This window comes from Colius striatus, chromosome 1 (genome assembly GCF_028858725.1).
Source record: "Colius striatus isolate bColStr4 chromosome 1, bColStr4.1.hap1, whole genome shotgun sequence".
Classification (NCBI taxonomy): Eukaryota; Metazoa; Chordata; class Aves; order Coliiformes; family Coliidae; genus Colius; species Colius striatus.
The window spans coordinates 70,538,970-70,565,468 of NC_084759.1; the positions used below are offsets into that span (position 1 = coordinate 70,538,970).

Here is a 26,499-nt window from a genome sequence, read left to right on the forward strand (position 1 = left end):
AGAGTTATCACCTCATTTTTACAGCATTACTGCCATAATCCTAGAAGAAAGATTCATATACGCACACTTGTGAACGTAATTCCAGGGGAGAAGAAATCCATAATACCACATAATACCCACTATCAGCTAATATTATCAGAAAACTGCATTTTCTTGTACTTGCTTTCTTTCTTTTCTCAGGGGAAATCCACCCTAGTGCAGAAGACCAACATAAGATCCACTCAGGCTTGACCACTGGATACTATGGCCCTTGACATAGTGTTATTAAAATCACCAGACAAGCTTTCAACGTGAGCTTGCTGCAGACTTAAACATCGCCATGTGATGCAGTTCTGCTGGAGGTGAACAGGGTGTACCTATGCAACAAAGTGCTCCTGAATGTGAGAAAGGAAGGTAAAATCAATCCCAAACACACAGACATATCTTAAGCAATAAGCAAAGAGTAGAGCTGTAACTCAGGACTCTAAGGGAGGACAGGAAGAGTGACAGTAAAAGTTTCCTTCTCCTTTGCTTTACAGGAAAAAAATGCCGAGTGTTACATAACAATGAGAACATCTTAACCTCGATAACTGAAGCATTTGGTTATCCAAAACTGAAGTTATTCTGACTGAATAAGCAACTGATGCATTTTCCTTTCAGGCAGCATATGCATTGTGTGTCCATGCACATCAGGATGTCTGCCTGTCACCCGTTGCAAGGCAGAATTTCTTTAGAGTAGTATCTCATCCAAGGAACAGGAAGTGATTGAGGGTTGGACTAGATGATCTCTAAAGGTCCCTCCCAACCCCTACCACTCTGTGATTCTATGATTCTATGATCAGGAACTATCAACAGCATTACTATTACACCTCTGAGACTTCCTCTTGTGATAAATCCTAACTCATTTGATGTGTATTCAGTGGCATCTCATTCAGTGTCTAAATATGGTCAGTCTAATGCAAAAATGTCTCCCTGGACACACCAATAAAACTGGATGGGACCGAGTGCTGTAAACAAGAAGAGACTCAGTTCTCACTCTCAGACAAGGAAATTTTGTCAGAATTTTGTGGCTCTAAGTGAAATGCTGAGCACAACATACATATCTACATGAAACTGTTCTGTTAGCAAGGTGAAGTAAGTCTAATGAAAGAACATCACCATGTGAGACTGATATTTAAAATGGCAATCACAAGAGGGAAAACAAGTTTAATATAAACAGTCTGGCAAGGCTGTGTTCCGCTTCTTTGAGAAAGTATTACATATTCTGAACATTCCTATTACAATTTTATTGCAATATTCAAGGTGTACTAGTAATTTTTTAAAATATGGGTTTATTTGTTTGCATCTTATTTTACAGCCACTCTTCCAGCCTCCAGTTTCATTTCTAAAATTAAAGTTAGTGATATTTCCATATCAAAGTTTAAAATTAATTTGCTTTGTGGGACTTTGTGCTTTGTAATCTGAAATACTTCATTTTAATTAGGACACTTAATTTTCTCAAATGGAATCAGGTTCCAGTCCCTTAATCCAAAACTACTTTCTGAAACAGTTATAAGCAGTACATTTTCTCAGCACAAGTTATCCTCAAGACTTGTCCGCATGAGAGGATTGCACCTACGCAGCTAAACTGATTTCAGTTGATCTACTTATACCACTACGAAATGTTACTCAAGTTACCATAACTGGGTCTGCCCCACTTCTGATTGGTTTCATGAAAAAGCTTGAAGCTTTCCAATGCAGACCAAATAGAAAATCAAGTGCCATTACAACAAGTATGTGTTAGGATGAGAAAAGCTAGAAGAAAATTGTCCCACCTCCCAGAGCACAAGCGTCTGGCTCTCATACAGCCTGGAATACAGCCACTTCCCACCACCACTTTTGTACAGCTTCCTCCTTCTCTTTGCCCTCTTCTCTGTACTGTGTTGCATACACATAGACTGTGCCAGGTCATGTCAGTTTCTCATTAAGAGGACTTGCAAGACATTTCCAATGAACACTTTGCATATTCTGGCTCTGTGTTAAGATGACGTTCTGCCCCCGTGCATTCACAAAGCCATATGGATAAATCAGGGCAGAGATAATCGGTACATGGGCACAGACAGTGAAAGGCATGCCCTCCCTTTACTGTAAGAGCTCACTCCCTCCATTTAAAATAAGTGTTTGTTCTGGGTAAGGCCTGCCTTTATCAGTTTTCTACATCTCATCAGCACAGAGAAATGCAATAAACACCACACATCACGATAAACTACAAAACACCTTCAGCTCTGTGCTGACTACGCCTCTCACAAGGTAGGCACATGGCAACCAAATGATTTGAAAAAAAATGCATACCTTGAAAAATAGCCAGGCTGTCATCCATTTGGCTGCTTTTATAACCCAAAAGACATGCTTGTAGAGATCAGTATTCACTACTCCGGGGTCTACTACATTAGCAGTCACGTGGCTTCCGTTTTCAGTCAGAAGATGCTGTAGTCGATAGGTAAACAACACAAGGGCAAGTTTGCTTTGGGCATAGGCTCCATGGGGTGAATACGAACATCTGTATACAGGAGAGAAAGAGAGTGGGAAACGCACATGAAAATAATCAGAAAGAAAACAGAATTGCACAAACACCACATGTACTGCGTTTTGCAATATCCACCAAACAAACAGCTATACATTGAGTCAATCGTTAGAAGAAACTGGCGGGCTTGTTGTTGGCTGGAGTTCTGGTGATTCTTCCCTCAGATACACAGTCTGATTTATGGTGCAGAAAAAAAAAAAGAATAAAATTACACAGTATCTGCCAGAATCTCTGGGTCAGGCTATTTAAACTAGAAATGTTGAGGCACCAAGCTCCAGGATCTAATCACCTAGAGGCCCTCAAGCTACTCACCCCTTCCTCCCTACCCTCTTCCCACACGTAGATACCCTGTTCCCACCCAGTAAATCCGTGCCTACTGCTGGTTATTGTTATTTGTATTGCAGCAGGACCTACTAGTTTCTGACAAACGCTCTGGCGTTGGGCACAGTACAGATGAGTAAGACAATCATTGCACCTGCCCTAGAGATACACCAGATTATGCACAACTAAAGAGATGGATAAAAAGATGGGGCAAGGAGAGTGGCTGTAAGTGTAACCACAGTTATGCCATACACATATGCTTTAGAGCAAAGGCGGCTGGATGGGTCTGTGCCAAACAGAAGGTGCAACAAAGGGACAAAAATACTGGGAGTTATGGCAAAACACTGTTGAGAGTCCTGAGACCTTTCTAATCTGGTTGCTGAATCTGACTTTCTTTCAAGTCAAACTGTCTAGGAATTGCTGATTAGTTGGGTTTCACTGTATGCAAGCGGCAGTTTGTTTGTTTGGCTTTTTCTTAAATAAGAAGGTTAGTTCCAGGCAAATTAGCAGGTATGTCACTTAAAATGATCCTCCTGACTGGGGCCTCAGCATCACTTCCACAAATTCCTATGCCATGATAATTCATTCTCGTAATTACTACAGCCTCTCATCTAACCTTTCTTGTGCTTAGCAGAACCAAAGGTAATTCCTGGCATTACAGACAGCTCATAGGCAAAATAGGCGGAAGCCTAAAGCAACGGGCTCCTGGCAGCAGCCAAACAGCTCTGGTCCTCATCCCCTTTGCCTCTGTCAGGGCCTGGGGAAGCGGTGCTGCTTGCTGATGCTGCAGATGTGGAGCCAAGGGTTAGGGTCTGCAAGGCAGCAGCTAATGCTGGTGGAGTGAGATAGAAAGGGCACCCACCAAGAAGCAGATGTCTCTTCTGCAGCTCTCTCCTTCCCCCTAGTTGTTGCCCTGCCTCTGTGACAGATGCAGCTACGGCTCCATTCTCTACACTGTCTCCCTCACACCTTCACCCCTTGCACAGAAACCTTCTGGGCTGTGGATGCTCCTACTCTGCTGAAAATCCTGTCTTTGGTTTCCTGTGGCTACTATTACATACAAGGTTTTTATTTTGAATGCATACCAAATATGACTCAAGAGTTCTTTTTGTTATCTCATTCTCATCAAATACCTTATTTATAATATCCTGCACACTTCACCACAGAAAGCCCTGGATGCTAACAAACAGGCTGACTCTGCAGAGGTATAAGGCTACTGAAGCAATTTAACTGTTCATGTTATCTGAATGGACCCAGAAATGTGGAGACACAGCTGCAGGAAGTAAAAGACAACAACATCAAATCTCCAGTGCATCTTTTTTTTTTTTTTTGTCTTTTTTTTTCCCTTCTTCTTTTCTCTGCTTTATTCTTGTTCAAGCAAATCACAAACAGGCTACAAAAGCCGTATATAAATTGAGAAAGAATAAAAAAGGACAGCTGATCATAAACAGCTCTTGCACCAGCTAACAGCCTGAGCTGTAACATGCTGGATAACGTCGCTCCATCATCATAAAGACATCACCTGCACCTCAGGGTAAAATGGGCTATTTTAAGAATAAAGAACAATCACTGCATGAATATAAAAGTGACTTGGCATTAGTCAGGAAATTGCAGTTACATTTCAAATTCAGCAACGTCCGTGCTCTGATCTGAGACATTCAAAATGTCACCTTCTGCCTCATGCATATTTCAACCCTTTTTAACTTGAAGGACCAGATCCTCAGCCGCTCTGAGCTTCCCTTGCGCAGCCGCCCAGGGCAGAGCTCACGCCACCCGTGGGAAGCCGCACTCCTCCAAAGCCACCACCGCTGCTGCCGGCAGCCAGCTGGCAGCCAACTCTGGCAGTTCTCCACCAGTGCCACCGTTTCCCCACCCATGGAGAACATAAGCTAGGTCACGGGACAAGATCCCCAAGAGGAATGAGAGGGATCTTGTCTGGCTAGTGCCTGGCAGGGAAGCAGGGCCAGGGACTACTCTGACTTGTTTTGCCTGGGCCTAGTCTGGCCTTCAGTAACCTCCAGATGTTAGGCAAGAGGACAGTGAGTGCTCCCCATGACTTCCCATTCCCACATTTTGTGCAAGTGCTGCTTTGACTTGTGGCAATGAAGCATGAACTACTGGGCCCAGATTCTCAAAAAGCCTTCTACTTTGCATAAGCTATCTATGTCAGAGAAACACGAGTGCCGAGAAGATATAAAAAGCTATCCAATCAGTGAAGATGCCTGCTATATCATGGTGCAGAGATGCAAATGATTTGCAAGGCAGCAGGGAACCAGACTTCAATAACATACTATAGATACGGAGGATATAAAGTTGGATACGCAGAGCAGATACTTTTGGCAGAGCTCCTGTAATGATTACCTGCTCTCTTCCCATTTTCCCATTTCGCTTTCTAGGAATCTGACATCAACAGACTACATAAGACAGAAGACTTGCAAGGGTTTTTGTTGAACAACTGCTTTGCCTGTGAGACCCTACCTTATCAGAATTACGCTGTTTAAAGTACACATTGGGAAAAGAAAAATCAATGCTGGTTACTTGATTTCAATTAATTCAGTCTTCACTTTATGTATCAGAAAATTAGGAGCACATAGGCTCCTGTACCACAATTGCATCTTTCATGCACATGTGTGTAGAATCAGAGAACGGTTTGGGTTGAAAGGGACCTTAAAGATCATCTAGTTCCAACCTCCCTGCCATGGACAGAGACACTTTCCACTAGATCAGGTTGCTCAAAAGCCTTATCCAATCTTGCCTTGAATACTTCCAGGGACAGGGGAATCCACAACCTCTTTAGGCACCCTCATCTCAAAAAATTTCTTCCTGATGTCTACTCTAAGTCTACCCTCTTTCAGTTTAAAACTGTTAAATGTATTCCTCTTACACATGGAATTATCTTTAGGCTTTAAAGTCTACTCATATAAATCTAGCCCGTATTGGTGCTCTATGCTGTGTATGTACACTTTCTACATTGAATGCAAGCACAGTTGTATACTAAATAAAGTAATACTGACATTATGCATTTCCCCATTCCTTTCATTTTCTGAAGGTGCATACAAGTGGCCAAACAGCCCAAAGCAGAACACAGCTTACCAGCAAACTGCGCTGGCTCACCAGCAGATGCAAAGTGCCTGTGATGCTTGGCCCCCTTGGACCCCTGAGTGCTTCACAGGAAGGTAGGTAGACTCTTAAGCCGAGAAGCTCTACTTCCTAACTAGGAGGTCAGCTAGGCAAAAGACTGGGAGCTCCCAGCTCCCAGTAGTATATATACACACTGGTGTGGCAGTGCAGATTCGACTGGGCCACGTTGCTGTGTTAGAGCCAGCCAACATCACATTCTTGACTTAGTTACCCATGTGTTGAACCAAGACAATCTGGTGTTCTCTCATTTCAGCTACTGGTGCAGTGAGCTGAAACTATCTGATATTCATTGTCCTAGCTGCAAGTACAGTGAGTTAGGACGATTAGGCCCTCCCTAATTGCATCCGAACTTCTGCTCCCTGGGAAATGTACTATTGACTCCAGCTGCCTGGATAATAGCCCATTCTGGGAGATGCAAGAGTTACCTGACAAGCATTGTGACCAAAATGAAGTATTACTGACCAAAGTCAATCATCTCATGATCCTATAAACAGTGATCCTAAAATGAAACCCTCTGAGCTCTCTGGGATTGCAGCAAACTGTGACCCTGATTCTCTCCCTGAACTGAGATGTCTCTCAGAGCTAGAGTTCACAACAATTTCTAAGATCCTTCACTGGATGAGGCTGACAATGGGACAATTGTCTGCTGATGAATGCTGATGACAGAGAATAATGACTAATTCACTACAATTGGGTTTTGCACAGATTCAGGACTAAAGATTCTGGATTAAGGATTCAGAATTAAAGATTCAGAATTTAATGATCATCTGGTACCAATAATTTATTACAATTGGCAAAAAAGGAGAAAAATCTAGGTTAGTTTCTATATCTGTGTGCGTGTGTGATTTGATTTAGAAGCTTTGCTGTAAGTCTTGTGTAAATGCTATTATTTTTTAATCATTAGTTAAGCCATTGCATTGATTACAACAAGTATTATTCAACAACTCTGGTAACTGACTGATGATTAAATAAGGAGGCCTTCTTTACCCTCTATATTAAGTTCATTAGACATAAAACACTGACCAAGTCTGAGACTAAGTCTGGATTCAGTTGCACCCTCTCTGAAAATGTAGAGAAAGCAAGGGAGTCCGTTCTGAACCTCGTGAGCCAACAGGAGGGTCTCCCTTACCCTTTCTGTCTCCAATTTCTGTACAAATCATCCTAAATCAACCCTGACTCAATTTCCCTTTGTGTATTTCTTCCCAGACACTCGTCCTAATCAATATTGTTTACCAGGTTCAAGCACGTGAGGAAAAGCAAAACATGGACTCGGTGGGAAGAAGTCTGGTGGGAAACAGTGGCGTGCCAGCATCAGTAGCTTGAAGGAATTCATGATCTTCCTACCACAAAAAGAGTCTCTCCTGAGGAATGCCCCTCCATAGTATTTTGCTGAGTCAGGGCTGCTAAAATAGGGCAATGCACAACTCACCAAATGGAAACTGCATGAGGATTTAAGGCCGACAGAATTCAATTAGCTGAAATCCGGACAAGACGGCAGCAATATACAAGACCTCCTCCTTCCTTTTACAATAATATTTTATTGATTCTATACTGATGAAAAAAGGATTAGGATAAGGCAGGCTATGCCTTTTTTTGTGTGGCTTTTTTCAATTAACTTTTAGCAGAACTTCTTATTTTTGGCTTAGGATTTTTTGCAACATAGACTGACAAGTTTGAATTGTCATTACAAAAATTAGAGAGGAGGAGAGAAAGGGATTTTTTTGTGGTTTTGCCAAAATAAAATAAGTATTCAGCTGTGGAGTGAGTGGGTGCCTTGTGGTTTGCTGATTTGGGCTTTTTTTTCCCTTTTTCCACCAGAAGCTGATTTTACCACTCATCTCCATGGTGCTGTCTCCAGCAGCAACCTCCCCAGTATGCTGGGGTAGTGTATTTGTAAAAAGTAATGAGAAGTCAAATTTCAAACGGGAGCCTGCAGTGTCTAATTAGCTGTTTAAATATGGACTCAGCTGCCATCCAAGTTTGAAAACTAGATCCCTGTTTAGCACTTCCCTTGACAGCCAGTCTTCTGGTTTCTTTTCTGTTTGGCTTTAGTCAGTCTGTGATCTGCAGAGGTCTCCTGTTTCCATTCAGTGATACTGTGTTCAGTGAAGTGCATTAAGTCAGCTCAGGGTACCCACCGAGCAACAGGGGAAAGAAACTTGCTGCTCGACACAGACCACTTCCTCTACACCTCCTGTGCACAGGCTCCCGCACTGCTCTCAGCTTTTTCTCATTCATTAACGTTTGCTTTTGCACTGTGAGCACATGTGGAGGAAGCAGATGCAAACCAACTGAAAGAAAGGTGCAGAAGCAGCAGCATCCTTTCTCTTCTCCACTACATCTTGCTTCAACAAAAGGCTCAGAGGACTTGCGACCATACTGACACACACAGAGCCACATTTAACGTGGCTGGTGCTAGCAGTCCAGCTTTCCTGACATGAACCTCTTTCACTCCACGCTTGTCTTGTGCATGTCATCCTCCCCTCACCCATCACCAGGTTTCCCAATTTCCAGCGTGTTAGTTTGCCTGGAGGGCTGAGTGCATCAAGATCAAACTGCAGAACAACCCAATTGCTATGTGCTCTAATAAAAACCAAGTGATGCAAAATGTGGGTGACATGCTGGGTTTTTTAATGAAAGGCCACACAAAATCTCAATATACGCCTTAGGATGAATCAGTGAATTAAAGGAAACAAAACACAGACTGCTGTATTAAAATAACTAAAGTTTCCTAATGATTTATGTATTAATCTTGTAATACATCATCACCATTACTTAGTCAGGGACATAAAAGGCTATTATTAAACACTTATGAAGCTTTCACAGTCTTAAATTTTCTTTCTCCAGGGAATGCAGCACCAGATTTGTTGAGATTTTTGATAGATTTGTCAGTTTATTTTGAAGCAGCTGTAGAAATACGTTGCTGAATACAGATATTTGGCTTTTTGGTTCTCATAGGCAGTTTCTTTCTCTTTTACGGCAATAAAACAAAGCCTGAGTCCTAAATATTGCTTATTAGATTTAAGCAGACTTCCTGATAGCGCTGTGTAGATTTATCCAATGAACACACTTGTGGAGCCTCATCAGTTGTAATTTTCCTTCAATACAAATGAAAAAGGAAATACAGAGATGGAGAAAAGAAATAAAGCTGGAGAAATTAGAATACATGTGCTTCTACAGAAAATTAGCATTTTGCCAACTGAAAGAAACAAGACTATACATTAGTCAAACAAAACTAAAATCGTTAAGGGTGTCTACTCATTAAGATAGTGTTACAGTTATGTTTTGTACGGTACCTATCCTGTTACCAACTACTACTATAGACTACTGTATAGTCACCCACTTCATATGCATGGCCCAGGTATTTTTGATGTTCACTGAACAACTACACTTTCTCATGTACATTTCTTTCATATTCTTGATACACAGCCTGTAAAAAAAAATATATAAATACATATTTATAAACAGTCAAGGTGGCCTTAGCATACCCTCATGTATTTGACCTGGAATACAATGGCAGATGCAATGAGTAACTAAGGACTCAGCCTCAGGATTCCTGAAGCACGCTGTGATGGATACATTGTAAATGAAGGCTACAAGACTGACAAATTAAATCAGTGGTTCTACACAAGTTGAAAATCAAATCCTTCATGTCCTACTTGCTTGCATGGGGGTTACTTGGGGATTGACCTGCTGGAGAGTAGCTCTGTGGAGAGAGACCTGTAAGTCCTCATTAACAATAAACTAAGCATAAGCCAGCAATGTGCCCTTGTGGCCAAGAAGGCCAATGGCATCCTGGGATACATCAAGAAGAGTGTGGCCAGCAGGTCAAGGGAGGTTCTGCTCCTTCTCTCCTCTGCCCTGGTGAGGCCTCATCTGGAGTCCTGTGTCCAGTTCTGGGCTCCCGAGCTCAAAAGGGACGGGGAACTGCTGGAGATAGTCCAGCACAGAGCCACCAAGACGATCAGGGTCTGCAAAATCTTCCTTACAAGGAAAGGCTGCAGGAACTGGGGCTGTTTAGTCTAGAGAAGACTGAGGGGAGATCTCATTAATATTTACACTCATATAAATGGTGGATGTCAGGAGGTTGGGGTATCCCTTTTTTCTGTTGTATCTAGCAACAGGACAAGGGGTAATGGGATGAAGCTGGAACACAAAAAGTTCCATTTAAACATAAGAAAAAACTATTTCCCTGTTCAGGTGAGGGAGCCCAGGCACAGGCTGCCCAGAGAGGGTGTGGAGTCTCCTTCTCTTGGAGGTCTTCAAAGCCTAACTGGACGTGTTCCTGTGTGACCTGATCTAAGTGGACTTGCTTCAGCAGGGGGCTTAGACTAGATAATCTCTAAAGGTCTCTCCCATTCTATGATACTTCAGCAGCCAGAGGTAGGTGGTACAGAGCAGCACACTTTGCCTTTTCATTTTGAACCATAGACAAAGTCTGACCATGCCTGAGAGTTTCCCTCTCTCCCTGTCCCTCGGTGAGCCCCTCGGTGCTACATGCTCAAGCCAAAACTAGGCTTTCTATGAAAACTTTCAACAGTGGTAAAATTGTACTTTATTTCTTAAAATTGGAGGATAAGGGTAGAAGCTCAGAACTGGGAGATGTGCTTTCTGAGAGGCAAAATGTTGGTGATGGTCTCAGTAGCTGCTTTCTCTGTGAGTCTGTGACTCCTGCCTTGTGCCTAAACCACAATTCAGTGAGAGTCACAAACTGGAAGGTGGATTGTGTTAGTTTGTTGTTTGTTTTTTTTAAAGCTAAGCTTCCCAGCTTTCAACACTTCACTGTATAAACACTAAACACATAGCATTCAGTGACTAGCCCCTTGTTACAGCTTGTAGGAAGTGCAGGGGGAACAGAAATTAACTTACTGTCTTTGGGAGGACTACATTTAGTGAAGGAACCTGGTATATCTGGATTACAAAAATATTTAAGAAAGGCAAAAGAAGTAGAGACTTGTCATCCTGGGCATTGCTGTCATCCAGATGCAATCAATGCATAATTTTTCATTTGATTGATCTCTCCTCCTAAATGTTAAGAGCACTCCTGCTTTACTGATTGTCTTGCTGTGTGCAGCTCCATTGCTGTGATGGTGGTCAGCACAGTTCACAAAAGGATGAAACACAGACTCAGAGGCTGGTCTTCTCAAAGCCTCACCAGAATCTGTGTCTTAAAAGTCTAATTTATTTGTCTGTGTACAATTGTTGTTAATTTCAAATGGTTTTAATGACGTTAATCTTGATGGCAAGTTCAAGTTGTAATCACTGTAATTCTACTCACCCAGGAAATATATCTCTGTTTAAAGAATGATATAAATTGCTTCTTCTGAAGCATCATTTTTCTACAGTCTGTTTATATGAGACACTGTGAAGTATTTGGTAATATTTGAAGTTGTATTTGAGCATAACAGTATCCCTTCATTCAATTAAAAATCTCCATTAAATAAATGAAAGATTAAATAAATAGAAGCAAGTAAAGTTTTGCATTGCTGCAGACATGAAACAGATAAATGCTCCAAGACCTACATCCTGTGTCCTTGTGACCCCTTTGAAAGATGGCAAAACATCATGCCCACATATCTTTTCATATTACCTCTTGGATAACCTGAATCTCAGATTTCTGAAGATTCTCACACATCTTTTAGGGTTATCTCTTGGATTACAACAAGAAGAGCTCTGAGGCAGTCTCTGCTAACTTGTGGAAGGCTTTCTAACTCTCTTGCAATAGAACTTTTAAGCTGAGAAGCACTAGGTCTTATGGTTTCTTTCCTTCCATGAGAACACACACAGAGCCATTAAATGGCCTAGTAATAACTTCAAGACTCACAAATCTTATTTTTATTTTGACAAAACCAGCTTAAAACTGAAGTAGACAATTGCAGATAAGTTGCCGATTCTGGGGTTTTCATTCTGGGACCGAACAGGAACTGTAGGGTCTGGTTATGCATAATGAAGTCCTGCTATTTCAAATCCAGAGCAGTGCACCAAATGTGGTTAGCAGATTTCCAACAGACTACATAAAACGTGTTAGTGTACCTGTGAAGACAATGTAAGGTTTCATTTTGTGGTGAGATGAACCCGCTGCACCGTCTTGCAGTTGAAGAGGTGCCAAATGTGTTCTGCAAGTGCAAATGTTCACCAGAGTGAAGGACTGGTCTGTCTTACCAGGGGAAAGATGGCTTGAATGTGCACACAGACTGCAAAATCTTTTTCCTCAAAGATCTCTATAAATACTGTGCAGAAAATCCTATGCCGTCACTCTCTGTGTACAGAAGCAACACAAGATTATCAAGCCTAGCTCAATAAAATAATTTTGAACACCTGTCTCTGTATGTTGAAACAATCTAACAACTTCTGGTTTTTCAAAGTTTTCTTATGAACTGAGAATATGACTATCATAGCTTTCAACTGAGAGGTAAAATTGACTAACTCCTAGTGCATGAACTAAGACAAGGTACAAGCTCATGATGTTAAAAACAGTCATGAGAAGTCTTCCCTTCTGCTGGAAGATCTTTTTAGGTTAAAGAAGAAATAAAGATTAAATTCCAACAGGTATAGAAGATCTCACAATGTGGAAATTTTCTGCATCCACAAAATGACTCATAGTCCAGACATGGCAGGAAAGGCTTTTGTTCATGTGAGACCTTACACCATCAGTGGCCCTCAGCTGCTCTCAGAAAAAATATAGGATTTAAATAAGCCTATGAAAGAGGCCTGTGAAGGAAGGGAGCCTTACATAAGGAATATAAACAAGCCCATTTCAGCAAACAAAAAAAAAAGAGCAAGAAAAGAATAACACACAGAGGGTCAAAGTAGTCCACAGCCAGAATTGCAAAGTGGTTATTTCAAAGTACCACAAGGGAGAGTGACAGTAATTCCTCTCTCAGTCTTGTAGACTTAGAGTTGGGTTTGGGTTTTGTTTTATAAATTTCCCAATACCGTGCTACCCTGAAACACTGTAAACAGAAATCAGTAATGGAAAACCAAGGATATCCTAAGAAGTGTCATGGCATGGCCTGGGGCCAGAGCCCATGAGATCTCTTCCACTAGCAAACACCAGAAGCAAGCAAAGTCAGGCAGGTTTGGCTTTCCAGGAAATAGAGAAGTTTCATGTTTAAACTCTGAAAAACACACAGTCACACAGCTGCTGTGCCCCAGTCCTCACTGAAAGAAGAATTAGAAGATATTGCTGCTTTGGCAGACTGATTCAATTTTTTTTAGCAATTGAGATAGTGAATAGCACACACATCCCCCTTCCCCCTCTCCCTCTCCTTTTATCTGAGAATAAAAAAATTTAATGCAAAATTCGTATTTCAATGTGAAGATTTCTGCAGTGTCATAATGTAAAGGGCAGGTATCAGGAGGATGGAACCAGGCTGTTCTCAGTGATATCCGATGATAGGACAAGGGGCAATGAGTATAAACTGGAATATAAGAGATTCCAAAGAAACATAAGGTAAAATTTGTTCACTGTAAGGGTGATGGAGCACTGGAACAGGCTGCCCAGATGGGTTGTTGAGTCTCCTTCTCTGGAGACATTCAAAACCCACCTGGACAAGTTCCTGTGTGACCTACTGTAGATGGTCTTGCTGTGGCAAGGGGGTTGGACTAGATGATCTTTTGAGGTCCCTTCCGACCCTTAAGATGCTGTGATTCTGTCTTTCAGTGATCACTGTTAAAAGCTCTTGAGCAACTCAGAAAGCTACTGTGAGATGCAGTTCTCCTCAGTCTCTGTCCTTCTTGGGAGGCTGACACAGAGCTGTGTACAGCCAATCTCCATCTCCTATGACAAGAAATGAAGGGCAACCACAGCACCTGACATATAATGAGAACAGAAGAAATGGAGCAAGAAAGCTACTACGGTATAAGACATTCAGGCAGTGTTAAAACTCCTGGGGCCTAAAATATTTTATTTTTATGGTGATTTATATTATTCAGAAAGTATACATTTCACAAACCTCACATTTTTACTAGAAAACTTGATTTAATCTAAACACCATTTTTTTCTTCACAGGTTTTTAAGTATTCAGCTGTTTGGTCTGCTTTTGAACAGACAAAGTTCTTTGCTGAAAGAAGAGGTTTAGGATGGGGAGCAGAGAAAAAGTTATCACTTGTAATCACAGAGACAGAAATCTGCCTTTGCCTGCATCCACTACACCCTTCAGTCCTTGATGTGTGTGGCAAGATCATGGACATGCAGTTGTGAAGAACTGGGAAAAATAGCAGGCCTCAACCCAGAGCGGATTTGTGGAAGGTTAGCTGATCATTTTGACTAGTTCTTCATGCATTATGCCAGGGATTTATAGGCATCTATAAAGGCAGCTGGAAGAACAACTCCATTGAAAAGGTGCTGAGGGGATGGTGTCAGTTAAGTCAATTAAAAAGAATGCTAAAACCATTTGAATAATCACCCGGGTCCTGAACTCCAAAGCTTTTAAGGTTCATTCAGCCTTAATATGTCTTTCTGCTCACAGGGAGATGTTAAACTAACCTTCCCCTCTCAAGGGTGAGAGGCTATCTCCACTTTGCATTCTGCACAATTCCCTTTTGCCTTCTCTGTCACACAAGTGCAGTACATTAACTTTCAAATTACTATTGAACCATCCTGCTGTTTTGGAAGACAGCACATCTACAAGATCCACTGTCCCACATGTCAGAGAGAATTGACTTCTCCCACCCAACCAGGGAGAGGCTGAATAGCAGGAACACCCATATATCATATACCTCCCAACGTGTTGCAATTTTGAACTGGTTCAGAAACACTGTGTCCCATTAAATCGTTAACTATTACTAATAATCCCTTGTTAAGACCATTAATTACTTTTACACAAAAGGAATTTAATATTGTGACACACACAGTAGTGACATTTAAGTTCCCTGAATACAATAAAGCCCGGCATTACCTTGTGGCAGTGGTGTTACACTGTGTCATTGTTCCTCAGAAACTAACGAACCCAAAAAGTCTTTTGATTAGACAGAACAAAAATACACCAATACACGTAAAATTAAAACTATCCAAAGTTGGCATCCTGACTTAAATAATTTTCCATTATTTGTTGCAGGAATGGATAGGGATTACCTGTGGCCTGCAACACAACAATTGCTGCAGATGATATAAAACTCTGTCTCTTGGATAGATTAATTGCTCTGTAGATATAACAGCTTTTTTTTAAAAAAAGAAAAGAAAATAGAAGAAAATAGAAAAGAAAAAATTATAGAATTTGAGATCTGTGCCTTTACCAGTACACTCATTTTTCAGGCCAGAAAGTCAATTTTCGCAACGAATGCTAATTGCTGCAAACGTAAGGGATCATTCTGCAAAGCAGCAAATCCTTTTGCTTGTTGCAAAGAAGGACTGAAATACTCTTATGTATGTGCATTAAACATTTGAATACTTATCATCTAACTATTAGGCAGGAAAGCTTGGTAACCTGCTGCAGGAAGGACATATTTAACTGAATGTAGCAGTGTGCTGCAGTTGGTATTTGGTCCTGTCAAGGGAACTTGATTTATCTTGCAAATTGTACCAGAATATGCGATAAAAGTCATTGTGGGTCAGCTGCTTAAATAACCCCTGTATATTCTTCGAGTGAAAAACAAATCTGTAACAACATGTATCTTTTTTACAGTCTAGCAGAATCTTTTATGCTTACCATTTCTGCAGTCCAGTGACACAGCTATTTATAGCTAACAGTGAAAGACTCCTGTACTGACTAAAATGGATTAACAAATAAAACAAATAGAAGTGCAGTATATAAAATATCTCCAACTTCTTTTTACAAATTTTCCTTTATTATTTGAAAATTTGGAAATAAAACAATAGAACTATGCTACATCAGCTACATGTTTGGTTTTTCTTGGATTGAAGATACTGTACATCTCATAATTTCTGCTAGTCAGAGAGAGTTAAGAAACTGTAAGTTACAGGTCAGTTGTGAAAAGGCACTGGAGGAACCAACTTTTTTTTTTTTAAAAAAAAAGCTTCTCATTTAAAAAAAAAGTTGACTCATTAAGTCATTTTTAGTGAAAGAAATGTGTTTTTGAAAAATTACCAGCTTAAAAAAAAAGTAATTTGAAACTTGTAGAGATACCTTCCTTCAACAGGATGAATTAGAAATTAAAGGTTTGCAATTTCAGTTTGATTAACTCTATACTTCAAAATGTGAATGATGATGTGCTCATAAGGACAATTACAGGCCAATTAAAATATTCAGAAATCACTGAAATAAAATGCTTTTGTCTGAAAAAAACGGATTAATATTTTCCAAATTTAATTGACATTTCAGCATTTCATTGCTATTTATGGAATTTTTTTTTCAAAATCTCAGTGGTGCTGATGGGACAAAATCCCGAATGTTCTGCCCAAACTCAATACAACTTAATTTAACAACACACATTACATACACGCATGAAGTGAAGATGAAGGACACCACTCATCCAAGAACAGAGGGTCTCCAGACACTGCTAGACAGCAAAGTCTCACCAGCACATGATGCATCCTGCTATGTCCCTTATGAGTTGCCTAACAGAAGAGATTAATCAGAGCTGCTTGGTCTCCCCAGTATCCTCCCAGGTCCTGGGCAGAGCTGTTTATGCTATTTTACACCAGCTAGGGTGCACATGTAGCAGCTGGGATTTTTGCAATTCCTTTCATTCAATCTCTCTTGTCTCTGACATGACTCATGCACTAGGGCTACAGGGAAAAAAACCCCAGAAATTATTTAGGGGTTGTACTAGTTTGGAGAGTTACCAAAACCGTCATCTCCTTCTCCAGTTGGAGAACTGAGGAGAGAGAGAAAAAATAAGACTAGGTATTCTTGAGTATGCAGGAGATGTGAACTAGAAAAGGAGCTGTGCTACTGTGGCCCTGGAGTTCATAGATCTATGATTCATAGCATTACAAGGCCCATTTGGCATGCAGAAAGAGGAGATGATGAAAGGAACAGTTAGTGACAAAAAACTAGACAGAACATACAAGGATGCTAAACTCTGGGAAAGGGAAACTATTCAGGTGTGACACACAGTCTGAAAAAGAGAATAAGGCCTTTTTTTTCTTTATTCTCCTAAAAATGTTCATACTTTGGTAGGCAGATTACTTGAAGGAGTACCCTCCATCCCAGCCTTGTAAGAGCCCACCATGAACTTCACTGCATGAACTTTCAAGTCTATCTCAACCCAAGAGGATGGCAAAATGTTCTCCAAGCTTTTGCTAACATCAGCTAGCCGTATTCTCTTATGACCATCGTGTTTTCACCTATCACTTTTGAAAGTATTATTTCAGGCAGACAAAATAGGAGAAAAGGCCATCCCAGTCATGCTGTTAGAGTGCACAGTGTACTACTCTCAGCATGCAATTGCTGAAATCACCAACTGTTGAAACGTTTGCAGATAGATAGCGTTTCTGTTAAACTTTCACCTGCTTGAAAATAGTCATATTCAAAGTAGGGATAAAGGAAAATGATTTGCCTTAGGGATCCCCTTGTCGACTCATGTGATTGCTGTTGAAAATGGTCTGGATCTAAAAGACCACAAAGGTGTTTGATGTTCTTCATATATCCTTCAGCAAAAGAACTGGGAGAAGAGTCATTGCTCTCGTATATTTGCATTTTCAATAACACACATAAAACAAGCTATGCCCTGCCAGTTTGGAACAAGCTCTGTCCTGCCTTGATGTACCCATGCTTTGTCTCTTTTACTGTTGTGTATAAAGGGAATGGACAGGAAGGGGGGAAAATGACATTCACGGGGAAGAAATAGGGAAGAAGGTAGGAGGAGAAGATAAGAGAAAGATACACAGAGAGAAGGAAATAAACTGATGAGCAGAAAGAAGACACACAAACACACATATACACACACCCCCCTCCAAAAAAGGATGAAAAAATGATGACAGGGAGGGAAAAGGCAATGGAGACAAAAAAGTTCAAAAGACATGGATGAAGATGATATTATGAACATAAAAATCAAGTAGACAGGCATGAAGAGAGAGATAAGAAAGGAAGAAAAAAAAAGTAAAACGTAAGGAAAATCAAGAAAAAAAAAATAGCCCTCTGGCCAAAAAGGAGCTGAAAAGAGAAACATGGGATAAATGGCAGAAAACAAAACAAAGAGGAAACATAGAAGACTAACACCAGCTGCACTTAATATCATTTATGGGACAGACCTTCTAACAATTATTTGATATGCTGTTGCTCTGTGGTCACTGTGATATGGATGACATCTGGCTTCAGAGCACATCTCTGAGCAGCAAGTACAGGCAACAGAGTGATGGCCACAACTGTGACAGCCAACCTAGAGTCTCCTAAGTGGGAAATGATCCCTTAGAAAAATCTGGGCTAAAGCAGAACGTTGATTTATTGTCTCCTCTATGTCAAGACAGCCTTCCATCTTTCCTTCTTTGCCATGTTTCATAGATAAATACCTCCATCACTATCACTCACCTCCAGTTTGGACTTCAGCTCAAGCAAAATCTAGGAATAATGAGACAAAATAATTCAGTCTGCTGGCACCGGTAATTTTTCCAGCACAGGATATGGCCTCCTGTCTCCATTGTGACTCCAAACTATTTTATTGTTTTACTGCCTTCTTTGTAGTCCTAACTACTAGATAAGCTGAGAACATATACTCAAGTTGTGAAATGAATTATGCCCAACCAGTGCAACTAGAAACCAGGAAAAAGCCAGTATAACATTTTTAGAGAGATTTCCCACTCACACAAACAGCATAAATGAGAGACAGCATCACTGTGAAACTGTGGCAATTCACGGAACAGGATCACACCACAGTACTTGCCATGGGTGGCTTTACTGCAACTGTTAAAGACTTTAAATGCTGCTCTGAATCAGGAGGTGTCTCCAAGGACCCATGGTGGAGGCAATGCCTGTATCTGGATGGTACCCCACACCAGCTCCCCAGGGCTGGTAAACCATTCTCTCACACTGTGGGCACACATTCAAACACACAAGCGACCTCCTGTAGGAGCACTGTTTATACAATAACTATTTACCTGAGTGGAGGCTTATAGGCAGTTAGGCTGAAAAAAAACCAAACCAGGAGTATCTTCTTCCACCCGACCCAAGAAAAAGTTAGGAACTGAATCCACCCCCTTAGGGTCCCACCAGTATGCCTATGTGCTCAGAAAACAGGCACTGCTGTTGCCCCTGAGTGATTCAGAGCAGCCATGTGGGAAAGAGTAGGCAATAACTGCCAGAGTTTGTCCTTTAGGGACATTCTTACAACAATAAAGTTGAAATGTAAAGGGCAGACTTTGGTGCAAAAGCTGCAGGTAAATCTCACCAGTATATTATTATTTTTTACATCAGATTGGTCATGTTCATGCTTAACTGTAATTTTCCTAACTGAAATATTTCTGGTTTCTTTAAAATATGAGTTAATAATAATGAATCTCAGGTAAGGATTATCCAAAATTAAAGAGGCACAGTGCAAGTCTTTCCTATAATCAAGAAACCTACTGTTATCTAGGGACACAGAACAGCCACATTTAATTTTGCATTCTGCACTTTAACCCAAAGAAATACTAATTACAATCCCCTTAGCCCCCTTGTGTGGTGCCATCCAGCACATGCCCACCAGAGACAACAGATACATACATGCAGTGAAGGGTAAGAGTAATTTCTTCCGGTTGTTTTACAAGCAAGAGATTAAACTGCGACTGCCCTACAGAGTTTAAACAATGTGCCTGCAATAAAACTGATAGCATAGTATGTAATCAGAAGTCAAATTGAAAGTTTGACATGCCTAATGCAGCATTCATATGTAAAATGTCTGCATTGGAAATAGCCCAGCCCTTTGATTTCAGTCTTTGTTCCCACCTCTGGCCAGGTGCCTCTGAACAAATGCTGAAGTCCCTGTCAAAGGACTGAGAATTTCTCCATGGAAGGAATGCTCCGGAGCCTATCAGAAGACAGGCTCTGTTTGAGCCTGTTAGTAAGAGCATTATTGCCACACACGAATCCATGGGGAAATTTTGAAATGTATCAGTTACCCTGCCTAGTCCTCAATTAACTAAACAGCTCTACGTGGTTCCCGTATGACACCAGAGATGTTTATCACATCATTTGATGTCTTCCTAACCTGAGAAATATCCCATAGACACTCACCTACAGTCTTCCTAAGTGAAAGTAGTTGGACAGAATGTGGCCATGCATTTTCACACATCTTACTGGGTTAAAAATCCAGGATGGCCATGCAGTTGGATCTTGGTTAGCTCTTAAAGACGCACAGGGGGTGACACAGAGAAGAGCATTTGCAGGGAATTACTGGGCCTGTGTGCGAGAGGTCAAACACCACGGGGATGGGAGGGATAACAGCCCAGGGCTGGGAGGCTGGTGGGGGAAACTCAAGAAGGCCTTCAAGGGAAGCAGAATCAGGGGAACTGGGATGTTGGGAGTGGGGCGAGGCAAGGCGGAGGTCAGGAACGGAGGGAAGAGAGGATGGTGTGGCAGGAGCTGCAGCCCAGCAGGCACAGCTGCTGAAGAGCGAGGAGCAGCTGGCAGCATGTATGCTAGGTAAAGCTGCAAGGCAGCTGGGCAGGTATGGCTAGCTGCACCCCCTCCCCAAGCCAAGTCAGCAGCCTCATGGCATCTGTTTGCGTCCATTACCAGGCAGGATCCGGGCCTTTATGTATACATTCTTTTGCGGACAAAGTCTATTAGCATTTACCCAAGCTGTTTTAAAATATCCCAGTTACTGAGAGTCTCCCTAATTAAGGCAGTGAGGAGTCCAGGCTCTACACTGCAACCATCACCACAGTCTAAGCATTAGAAAGGAAGCAAGGCTTTCAAGGTTCAGAATAAAAGGCTCATTTTATGAGCTTATGAATTATTTGTATCTTTGACTGAAGGCTGAAAGCTTTGTTCAAACCTGAAAGATATTATGCAACTGATTGAGAATCACCAGTAAAAAGGAAAAAAAGAAACAAAAAGCTCCTCACATTCAGTATTTAGTAACAACTCTTTCTTGGACTTTGATATCAGCACACCCTTTCTTACTTACTTACTTACTGCAGAGGAGCAAATACCAAAAACGGATCAGTACCTGCTTTGTAAGTCGTTCAGGTGCAATTTGCCTACATAATGGGTGGCTGATGAGACAGTGATGATCCTAGCGTTGTGACTGTGCGTTCCTGATTGCTTCAGCGTATCCAAGAGGAGGTTAGTCAACAGGAAGTGTCCCAAGTAGTTCAAGCCGAAGTGCTCCTCAAATCCATCCTCTGTCTTCCTTTCAGGGACCAGCATCACCCCAGCTGGAGGAGAAAGTAGAGGCAAAAACCTGTTGATTTATTTCAAAGCGGCAAGCTAAAAGGAGCACATATCTCCTGCTGCAGAGTGTAAACACGGCATTTAGAGCAATGAGTGACTGGTGATGGCATGTGAAGTGTAAAGCCAACACTGATTGACTCCCGCTGAGAAAAATGTCAAAACCTCCACTTCAGTTCCTTTATCCAGAAAGCAGGCAGATTGACACTCTCCCTGTCTCTCTCCCTGCAGGACTTCGAGGATAAAGGAGTTCACTTGTGAAAAGTGTTTTGAAGACATTAGAAGTTGTGTTAACCCATTGCTAGGGCAACAGAATGCAATGCTGCAGATCCCCAACAACAATTAATCTATCTACAATAGGTGAGAGGTGGGTGATCTCAACAAAGATCTTCATCAAAGAGCTCAGAGCAGTGGAGACAAGACCAGGCTAAGCAGCAGACCTGCTCTCCCAGGTGGCTTTCTGCTGAGTCCTGGCTGGAGTTTAAAGATCTGTTGAGCCTTTGTCTCAAATCTGTAATTTCTGTCTCACTGGTGTGGGTGAGAAACGATGTAGTAAATTTACCCAATATATCTTAATTACTGTGTTTACAAGCAGCTGCATATTGAAATGAGTTTCTGAATGCTTATTTTGGCAATATTTTTGCATATATTTCTACAAACCACAATTTTCAAATTCAGTGCCTAAAATAAGTATCTACATCCCTAACATGCAATGTTGAATTCAGCATCTTTCAGAGAATCCTGAGCTCATGTATAAATTATATAATGTACTGAGGCTGTGTGGGGGATAGCTATCCTGCTTAATTATAATGTGGATTTGACTGTTATAAATTATTCTTATTTTATTAAAATTTTATTACTGTACAAGTGGACTCGACCTTTGTAATTTAAATGTAGATGGACGTGGCTTACGGAGCATAATCTTGTAGGCCATTTGTCTTCTCTCTAAAACACATGAAGATGACACAGCAGAAAGACCACCTCTGCTCACAGACATGAGAGTGTCAGCTGAATCCTTGTGCTACTTCATGTATCCATGAAAAAGCCTTCAACATCCCATTTCTTGATATCAGCCTGATGGTGATATATTAAATGACTATTTTAAATTGCCTATGCTGTGCACCCACACCACTCCTTCTTTGGGGGGTTCCCATCACCTGGCAGTCCTGATTCATTAATGCTGCTCAGGCTGAAGAGGAGGTATTTCCAGGATCTTTTTAGCATGGTCAACAGCCAAAGTGATTCACCTGTGGCTGCCTACTGTTTAACGGAGCAACAGGAAAAGCAGTGTGAGGGGAAGAGATGAGAGCAGATCAAACATCCAGAGAACTTAGGAAAGAGCATGAGTGATGCTGACAGTATGATGAAAGAAACACAACACAAATTACATGATGGGGCTTTACAAAAGCTCCGATTGGCATCTCTCTCTGTCATCACAGCCACTTTCCCAGTTGCCTCTGAGTGATGGGAAAACCCAGCTGCCGGGTGTGGTTTCTCTGCATGTCAAATCCCAGCTTTAACAAGGGGAAGATGCAAATTAGAGGGTGTCTGGTCGCCTAGCCCTCTCTATTCTCCTGCCTCAGCAGCACTTACTTCGATACATGGTGCAACTGCTCACCGAGGTGGAAACAGGTTTCCATTTCCTGCACAATCTGCATATGCAGCATGTAGTGACATCCAGTACAGCAGCCAGGACTAAGCACTGGCATAAGGGTTATGGACAGCCATAAATGTGAGACAAGCCCTGCTGTGACTTCGTCTTGTCTTCCGGGAAGAAGAAAATAGTGCGAAGGACAACTAACCCCAATCCTCTAGACCAAGTCTCAGTTTGTTATAGTGCAAGTTTTAGCAGAGACAGAGCTTAGCATCTGTTGGAAGGCAGATGGGAACATTGCTGCATCTCTGGAGATGGTACAAGTAAATGATTAGCATCTCTCTGAGGCCCATCCTGCCCACCAAACCTCTGACACTTGGAGAGTCTAAAATGCAAGCCCAAGAAAACGCAGCTAACACAAAACACCCCTGGCACAGGAAAGCTGATGTGAACACCAAAACTGCTTCTGTATCTGCCAGGGCTGCTGCAGGGCTTGCTATAGGACCCCCTCCATGCACACACACACTTCTGTTGGCTAACTCAGACGGAGGAATGGAAGAATTTGTCTGGAGAGAATTGTGGTAGGTAGCTGCTACAGACAATCAATTTTGCATCACAACCAGCAGGCAAACCCAGAGAGGCTGCCACCACTCACAGGAGCCTCGAGGATGCCTGTGCTACAGCAATGACCCCTCAACCTCCAGAGAGGTGTGGGATTTCAGGTGCACATAGAGGCTTTGCCCTCCACCCCAATTAGTCTCCACCATCTGTGCTCCACGTCCTGGAAGCAAAAACCAGATGGAGGTCAGGAGATGGAAAAAAAATTCAGTCATGCAATGCACAACTGGTAAGACACATATTCCTAAAAATGATATTTTGATCATTCTTCAGGAACTTCATCTGAGTAGAAATCGCACTCAAGTCCCTGAGCAGGCACAATCACCTCTGCTTCCATTTGTTGCTACTAAAATTCCCTCTTTGTCTTCAAGAGATGGTCAAATAATACTAATCCAAAACACCTTTGAAAGACTAATTTTTTTTTTTTTTTCCTAAAGAGTTCTCATCTTTGAGGTGGTTCATATCAAGGCTATAAAAAAATCTTGCCCTGCAATTTGAGGGCAGTTTCTTTTATTTGAGGAGAAGCTATTTTAATTCACTGAGAGCAACTGTACAAAGGAATATCCAACAGGCAATTGAACCTGTCTGCTTCTCTGACAAAAGGAAAAAGCTTGTAAGCGTAGCAGTGAGCTCTCTTTTTTAAATTATTAACTACCTAACATTCAGTAGATACTAAAAGTGGCATGCTATTGATTTTCTTCTCTCCAGAAACATCATCAGCTTTACTCAAGGGCCTCAAATGGTAACAAAGAATGAAAGCTGCTTCTATTTTTAATTCTTTCAATTAATCCAAGACTACGTGAAACATTAAAAAATGATGTCTTTTTTTTTAACCTCTTCATTGTAAACTAAGAATGATTTTGCATATTCTTCTGGAATGGAATTCATGCAACCCAGTATCTTTCTGATTTTAATTATCAATAGTCAGTCTCCTCAGATTTTTGGAGCACATGTGAAATTTGAAGTAGCACCACTGAGACCATTAATATCAAACACCCGAGTTCTGATACAACTTTCTTATGCATTTTTCTTTCTTTAGCTGGATTGTTTTCAGAAAATGCATTTTATGAAATGTCACTGGTATTGGCATGGTATTAAAAAATGAAGTAACAAGCTGAACATGAGCTTTTACTTTGTAATTGATTAGCTGATATTGAAATATTCGGGCAAAAAGCTGACAGTGTGTATGCAGAAAACTACCTAATGACACATTGCTATGTGATTTTGCAAGAGGAGAAATAAATTAGAATAAAGAAAGTATTTTGCTGCATAACTATGCTGAACTGTGCTTATAGATACAGTCATATAATCCTGTGTGCTGCAGTTAGGCAGTTATTGTAATATGTTACGTTTTAAGTAGTTACAATGACTAAAATACTCTATCCTTTTTTACTTTTATGACTAGGCAATCGTCATATTTTTCCCTCAAAGAATGACTACATCTCAAGAGAAATGTCTTTGTAAACAGTCATTTATCATAATTTTCTATACAATTTTCTAATGGAACTTTTGGTTGGGGATCCATCCGTGAATTAGTCTTATGTGATTTTAAGAGCATAATGGATCTGATACTGAATACAGCATAACCAAAAAGTTTATGATAGTTGTAAATATTATAGATATATGGATTATATAGGAGAATTTGTACCATGCCTGTCTGGACTGTAGACGATGAATTACATAGCTATAATTCCTGTACCTCCCACTGCAAAGACATCCTTCACTTACATTACATAATGTATTTTAAGAGCTTTAAAAATGCAGGTGTTTCACTCATCTAGATTTATTTACAGTGAGCTACTTAGAGGTTTTTAAAGGGAGTTCTCTCAAGCTCACTACAAAAGAAGATTTTAAATCTTTTTCATGTACAGAAAAAAATGTCTTCCTTCTCAGCCAGGCTCACAGGAGAGCTTACTTGCAAGTCCTTTTATCCTCTGCAACCCAAGAGCTGGGCAGACAATGCATGAGGTCAGCTGCACAAACTTATATGTAACACCTTCATAGCAGGAGTTGAAACTATATAACCACATTCACCCAATCCTTCCTATTTGCAAGGAAGATACCTACTGCACCAAAGAAGTTCCCAAGGGGAAAAATTAATAGAAGCAGTAACTCCAAGTAAAAGCACAAAGCCTTTTCTCTGTACAGGCTTTGTACTGGTGTAGTTGATTCATTTAGCAGCAGTTTCTATCCCATAAGTGAAGCCACACCTGGTGACCCACCTCATTTAACAGTGTCAAAACTACTGTGCTCTGCACACTAATATATCCAATAACCTGTGGGTGGATCTATAAAACGTATAACATGTGGGTGGACGTACAAAATTGCATAGCTCACTTCTCTCCTGAATAAGGACAGCTATAGCAGACTGAACATCCCAATCATTGTGGAGTAACATCTCCTGTTTAGGTTGCCTATACTAGATTGCTTGTTCTACCTTGTTGAGTTGCGCTATGCTACCTCACAATACATCTGTCCTGTGGGTCTCTCCTGGCTAGGAAGCAAAAAGAAGGTGCAATGCCTTAGAAGAATTGCCCCTAGAAGTGCCTACTGAAGACACAACTGTACCCACATAACTGCTTTACAAGTATGCCTCTTTTGGACTGCAGAGTGGTGAATTTACAGCACTGCTTTCTAAGCTACATCTGTAACCCAGAGCCCAGTGCTACTGGCATGCTGCACACCTACTAGTATCCCAGAAGAGTGTTCTGAATCTAGACAGCACCACACACAGAAGCCAGATTAACAGTATATGAAAGCTGAAAAGGCAAAAGTTCAAACAGTGAAGAAGTAAAACACAAAAATACAAATTAAGCTCGGTACAGCTCCCCAATATTTCCTATCTCCCTTGAAGGAGTTCAGACTCTTGCATTCCCTGATATCTTCTGGATCTCTGTACACACGCATATGCAGTTTTCTAAGCAAACTGGGAGGAAACTGAAGCAAAGCAAGGAATTCTACTTCACAGCATAACAATGACACCTAGATGACACCTAGTCCACACCAATGCA

At 41.1% G+C, this 26,499-nt stretch overlaps 1 protein-coding gene across 2 annotated transcripts in view; it reads right to left on the reverse strand.

Annotated features, from left to right (window-relative positions):
- Nucleotides 1-26,499, reverse strand: part of DHRSX (dehydrogenase/reductase X-linked) — a 171,704-nt gene that overhangs the window by 30,472 nt on the left and 114,733 nt on the right. For both annotated transcript variants that reach the window (XM_061998544.1, XM_061998536.1), the window contains 2 exons: nt 21,056-21,263; nt 2,311-2,518 (listed from right to left, as the gene is read on the reverse strand). In XM_061998544.1, coding sequence (XP_061854528.1) covers nt 2,311-2,518; nt 21,056-21,263 — 416 coding nt within the window. The remainder of the gene's footprint in view (nt 1-2,310; nt 2,519-21,055; nt 21,264-26,499) is intronic.